We start from the raw sequence: 6816 nt of genomic DNA, 5'->3' as shown, positions 1-6816 counted from the left end.
TTATTACGCAAAAAAAAAATAATTTTAAAATGTGTTAGTGAAAAAATAAGGAAGGAAAATCAACGTTCCGAATTTAAAGATTGCTTGTTTTACAAAGACGATTATAGGGTGTGTGGGGACGAGGGGTATTTTTTGATTCATAATCAATTTTTTGACAAATTTAGTAGGCTAGTCGGGTATTTGACACAATTCAATCGGGTAAGTTTTAGTTTTTAAGGACCTTTTTTTATTTTTATTTTTAAAAAAATCAATCGGCACTTTTACGGTTTCAAACTTTCCCCCATCCCCCCATTTTTTAATTTATTGATTTTAAACTCAAAAGCACTCAAGCAAAGTTGTGGCGAGTGAGACTCAAGTCTTATCACCACGAAATCATTACTTATATATTTTTGTTCCTAACTATACTTTTTAATAGTTCAAATTTAGCAAAAAAAATTTATATACTTTTTGTCGTTTAGGTGAGTTTGTGTGCCATACCTAGTGAGGGGTATGGCACACAATGTGCCATACCCTCACTAGGTATGGCACATTGTGTGTCCCTGATTTTTATTGTCAAAGTGCTTCCGCTCTAAACATTAAAACAATTTTGATAAGTATAACTAGAGGGGAAAAAATCCAAGCTGAATGTACCTTTTTGCAATACTTTAAAAGTGACAGCACTTTTTTGCTTGAAGAATAAAATTTATGGATTACTGAAGGAATTAGAGCTTTCAATTTATAATCCAAGTGAGTGATAAATGTTAAAGATTGTTAAATTTATTATCTTGCTTCCTTCAACTTCATAGCAATTTATTTGATGCAGTCATCATTAGATATTTTTTTATTCTAAATGAAGAACATAGAAATGTAAAATTATTGTGTCATTTAAAAAAGTTCAGTCTGACTGGTTAGCCTATATATTAACTGGTTGATATGTTACTATTTTATTACAATTTTTTTTTTTTTTTGGTTCTTTATTACAATATTTATTACCATTTAAATAAACAAAACTTTATTACAATAATAAAAGTTAACAAGTCAAGATATCGTTAAGTAATAAATAATAAAAATAAGTATAAACAACGCGGATACTTAAAGAAGACCACCAGGTCTTGGCATGTAAAGTGGAATTGTTTTTTTGGAATCCATATTGATTGCTGTATAATAAATTGTTTATAGTGAGATGATTATAAATTTTATTGTACAAAATTCTTTTTAAAACTTTAGAGAATACAGAAAGTAGTGAAATTGGACAATAGTTACCTATATTCTCAATGCCACCACCTTTTAATATTTGTATGACTTTTGCTAATTTTAGAGCTTGTGGAAAAATTCCCTGTTTAATTGATATTGAAAAAATCTTAAAGAGTATATCTTTTAAAACATCAAATGAACTTATAATAATGCTGCCGTTATTACCATCAGGGCCTACTGCTTTGTTAGATTTCAATACTTTAAATGCAATTTCAAACTCTTCAAAAGATAATTTAAAAGATTTCAAGTAAGAGTTTAGAGGGAAACATAGATCAATCATTAAACTGTTTGCTATAGGAATGTTTTTCGCAAGATTTGGTCCTACAGACACAAAATATTTATTAAACTCTTCCGTAAATTGTCTTTTATCATATAAAAATTCATTATTATGTTTAACCATGTTTGGCAAAGGGTGAGATGTACTTTTTTTTGCTGCCAGTAATTTCTCTTATTATAAACCAAGTGCGTTTATAATTTAATTTATATTTATCTTGTAAATTTAAAAAATATATTTTTTTTTTGTTTTTTTTTTGAGGCTTTTAAATAGATTAGCGTAATTTTTATATATAATTTTATTTTGATTTGTTTTACATTTTAAGTAATTAATGCATAACTTTTGTTTAATTTTTGGAGACTTACGCAAACCCTTTGTAATCCAAGGCGTATTTAATACTTTTGGCTTTGAGATTTAAATTAACTTCAGGGAAATTAGTGTCCTAAATATCATAGAAAGTTTTAAAAAAGGAGTTATAAACTAAGTTTGTATTATCAGAGGCGTTAATAAAGCTCCAATCAATAAAAGATAATTCTATAATGATAAATCAAATAAAGATAAGTTCTTTAAAAGATTCAAGGTTCTTATTTGTAAAAATTCGCTTTTTGAAAACTCGAGTTTTCATTAGAAAGTAATTTATTATCTATATTTATAGAAAAGAAAACAGGAAAATAATCAGATATGTCATTTATAATTATGCCGATTTTTAAGGATATGTTAAAAACATCAGTGGTTAAAATATTATCAATTAAAGAAGCACTCGATTGAGTGATTCTTGTCGGTTTGCTAATCAAAGGAATCGCACCATTTTCGAGAATGCCATTATAAAACTTTTTAATGTTATTATTGATGTGGCATTGAAAACAATCTAAATTCAGATCACCCAATAAGTAGATAAATTTATTTTCGCGGTTACTTTTTTTAATAACGTCATTACATAAAAACGAATTAAAATTTTTAATTTCACCTGAAGGTGGGCGATAACAACAACTTAGAATTTTATTTTATAATTTATTGGTTAAAATTTCAATTGTTAAAACCTCTTTATCAGCATCAGTGATGCTCATGTCATGCCGGGTAAAATATTGTAAGTTATTTTTAAAATAATTAAGAACGCCTCCGCCACGCTCATTTGTTTTTCATGCCAATGAAATTACATTAAAACCCGGCAGTTCAAAATTGGTAAAAGAATTTACGTCATCCAAACTGCACCATGTTTCTGTTAAGCAGATTATTTTAAAAAGATTACTAGTTTCTTCAATAAAATTACTAAAGATTTCAAAACTTTTTTTTAAACTTTGAATATTAATGTGAATTGTGTTAATATTATTTTGATAAAGAAATATTTTAATTTCATGGGTATAAAAGTAGTTGCATTTATTTTGCAAAGCATCAGAATCAGTACAATAATTAAGATCAGGATCAGATTCCTCGTCTAATAAGAAATCATTAGTTCGAAAAAAATTATAAAAACTAGACTTAAAATTTAAGGTTTCATTAGAATCAATTTAATTTTTTTTATTTCATATTCGAAATGAGATCAAAGAATTTCTATTATAAATCCCGTATGATTAATTTAACATTTACAACTTTAGCGTATTTACCCTTTGCCCTTAAATCTTTTGCCTCATTAGGAGTTTTTTCCGCAATTCCAGCGTATGATCACTATAATCTTCATTTATGTAAACCTTTTGATTCCATAATTTCATCGTCGTATATTTTCTTAATATAGTAGTTTTGTCTTTGTAGTTAAGAAATCTTACTACAATCGATCTATTTTTTTTATTGTTTTCATGTAATTTTTTGTCAACTCAATGCGCCCTTTCAATTTCAAAGTTTCCGTGTAGTTGAAGTTTATTATTTAAAAACTCCCTTACTTTATTTTCACTGTCTTCCCAACTTTCATTTTCAATTTCTTCAATCCTGCAGAATCTTAAGTTGTTTAGTCGACTTCTGTCTTCAAGTTCTGCCAATTTGTTAATCATTTTAGTATTTGCATATTCATTTATCAATGATGTTTTGATGTTTGATGATCAGCAACTATTTTATCACAAATATTACTCACAAATTCAACAGCTTTATTAAGTTCGCGTAATTCCTTTTTAGTTCCTTGTTCTCGTCAATTACTGAGTTTAATTGGTTTTCAAGTTTTTCAATTCTATCATTAAACATCTTCATAATAGTATTTTCATGAATTTCCAAAAAATTTAAAATTTGTAGTAGCCATTTTGAAATTTTTTTTTTTTTTTTTTTTTTTTTAAAACCAGTAAAAAATAAAACACGTCTGCTGGCGGTGAATGCTAATAGCTAATTTTAACGGAATACTTTTCAAAAAATGGATTATCTTGATGTTAATTTCTTGATGTTAATTTTTATCTTGGTTTTTTTTGTTTTATTTTGCGTGGTTTTATTGCTAAAATACTTATAGCATTAAAACCACACTAAATAATAACGAACTAAGTTTCATGCGAGTCACGCATTAGAAGCACATGTAAGTCATATGCATACAAATCTCCTTTATGGAATAGAGTTAATGCAGTTCATGTGTAGCTATAATGTTTAGATAGCTGATGGCCAATTTCTTTCCGAAAATATTATGACAATTGTTCTAAAAAAGAACAACTGTAATAATATATTCGTAAAGGAAAGTCACGTGGACTAAGTGTAGGAAAAACATAATAATGCAAGTCTAAACAGTCGTTGATATATTTATACTTATACTTGTACATATGCATATACAGAACCACATCTTCATTACTAAATTTAAAGGCCAAAATAACATTCTTTATAAAGAAAATTTTTTTTTTAACTATACCTGAATTACTTAATTAGAAGGAGACGACGGCTCTCTTGGACTTAAGAGTTCATTAACACTGTTGGTGGCGAAAGCCTTTTTTTAACAGAATTTTTATAACTATTTTCGGAATAAAATTACGAACATCCAATTATGAACAAGATAACTCAGATATTAGTCTCCGCGCTCTTTAGTAATTTGCATTGGTACTAGACTTATTAGTACACTCCACAGGCAGAATTATTTAAAATGATTCAGCTGGGTACCAGTTATCCTTTATCTAGTTCAAAAAAAAATGTATTCAGTTGGCTTTCTAGTCACAATAAAAATATTTTTATTAAGGATCGCATGTGCCCTCCTTTGTACATCTACCTAAGTAAAATGTACCCAGTGTCAACCAGTGCTACCCTACTGTCAAGATAAGGTTGTAAAATTTTGTTAATTAAAGATTCTACTACTTATGAAAAAATTATACTGCTAATAAAAAAAATAATAAAAGACTGCTAATAAAAAATGATTAAATGTTGGGGGAAATTAAATGTTAGTGACTTAAAGTTTTACTTTTTTGTATTACTTTTGTACAAGAACCTGTCAAAGTTGTTCTAAAATATAAGTAAATTTGCTTACTTACTTTAAATAAATTACTTTTAATTTACTTTACAAGTTATATAAAATGTAAGCTTATGTAACTTTAATTTTATTTTATAGAATTTATTTTTAATAAAGATTTGTTATAACTTTTAAAATAAAAAATTCCTACTTAAAAAATATTATTTTATTTATAAATTTAATTTACAATTGGTAGCATATTACTTTTATGTAATTTACTTTCATATGCAAATTTTTTAATATAACTTTTTTTAATAAGTTACTTTTATAGGTGAATACAAAATATAGCTTGAGGAACTTTTATATTATGCAATGTAATTTTTAAAAGTAGTGAACTTTCAAATGTAAAAGTAAATAGCTTTTTCATGAGACTTACTTTTACATATAAAAGTAAATTACTTTTTGATGTAATCTTCTTTTACATAACTTACTTTTTACAGCAAACTAGATCAATATAAAGCACCAGGTGAGTTCGGTGTGCACCCATGGGTTCTTAAAGAATGTGCTAGTACAATAGCGTACCCTCTGACAAAAATGTTTCACAGCTCACTTCAAGAAAGTTCTGTACCCAATGCTTGGAAAATTGCTAACGTAACGCCCTTGCACAAATGCGGAAGTTGATTAAATGCAGCAAACTACCGTCCAGTTTTGCTCACGATTGTATCTTGCAAAGTCTTGGAACGAATTATCAGGGACACTATCTTGAATTATTTATATAATGATCAAATTTGCCATATCGCAGAATAACAACACGGATTTGATAGAAACAAATTCTGCGTCAATAACCTATTGGAGACAATGGACATTATTTCTTTATCTTTGGCAGATAAGCATTTAGCTGATATAATCTTTCTTGATTTTGCTAAGGCTTTTGACACTGTGCCGCATAAACGTCTTATGCATAAACTAAAAGCCTTCGGTATCACTAAAAAACTACTTTGCTGGATTGGTGACTTTCTCACTAACCGAAAACAGAGAGTTGTGCTTGAGGAGTACATGTCCAGCTGCGCAAACGTAACTAGCGGTGTACCACAGGGTAATAACTTGGGTCCACTTTTGTTCATTCTTTACATAAACAACTTGCCATCAGTTATCAACTACTTCCCTTGCAAGTTGTATGCAGATGACTGCAAAATTATTACTCATATTAAAGATGCTTCAGACGCAGACAAGCTTCAATAAGATTTAAATACTATGACGGAATGGTCTGAAAAATGGTACATGAAGCTTAACTACAAAAAATCCAAAGTGATCCATATGGGTAAAAACAACCCCCAAAAAAATTACTATATATTTGATGCAGCATCTTTGACCAACGTTAACAATTTAAAATCTGAAAAAGAGTACGATCTTGGCATAACCATTACCTCAAATGGCAAATGGGACACACACGCTTCGGAAATTGCATCTAAAGCTAACCACATTTTAGGATGGATGAAAAATAAATTCATAAGCAGAGACGCAAAACTATGGAAGAAATTATACACAGTGTGCATAAGGCCACATTTAGAATTTGCTACTCCAGCCTGTAATAATTATTCAAAACTTGCAATACAACGCATAGAACGTATCCAGAAGAGAGCTACAAAAGTACCTCACAGCCTAAAAAAATTCCAGTATGAAGATCGCCTGCAGGTTCTTAATTTAGACACTTTAACAACCAGAAGAGCTCGTTTCAACAGCGTTCAATAATTTAAAATTAAAAAAAAAATCGATAGAGTGACTTGGTAAATTGAACCATTGTCAGCAAAGCCTAAGTATGGTCACCGTAAACGCGTACGTAGGGAAAACAGTTAACTGTGAAATACGTCACAACTTTTTTACAAACAGAGTAGCGAATTCGTGCAACAATCTTCCAGATGGTGTTGTTCAAAACCACTAACTTATATAAAATGTTTAATGTAAT

The 6816-nt window shown here is 28.7% G+C and overlaps 1 protein-coding gene across 1 annotated transcript; it reads left to right on the top strand.

The window, feature by feature from the left end:
- Positions 1-6104: 6104 nt before the first annotated feature.
- On the top strand, positions 6105-6602 carry LOC136087071 (uncharacterized). Its single transcript, XM_065809577.1, has one exon. The coding sequence runs from the start codon at positions 6105-6107 to the stop codon at positions 6600-6602; it is 498 nt and encodes a 165-aa protein (XP_065665649.1).
- The last annotated feature ends 214 nt before the right edge of the window (positions 6603-6816 follow it).

Source organism: Hydra vulgaris, chromosome 11 (assembly GCF_038396675.1).
Source record: "Hydra vulgaris chromosome 11, alternate assembly HydraT2T_AEP".
NCBI classification, from domain to species: domain Eukaryota; kingdom Metazoa; phylum Cnidaria; class Hydrozoa; order Anthoathecata; family Hydridae; genus Hydra; species Hydra vulgaris.
This window is presented reverse-complemented; position numbering and strand designations above follow the sequence as displayed.

Excerpts from the sequence above, each read along its gene's own strand:
- LOC136087071 (XM_065809577.1), top strand. The coding sequence starts at position 6,105 with ATGACGGAATGGTCTGAAAAATGGTACATGAAGCTTAACTACAAAAAA.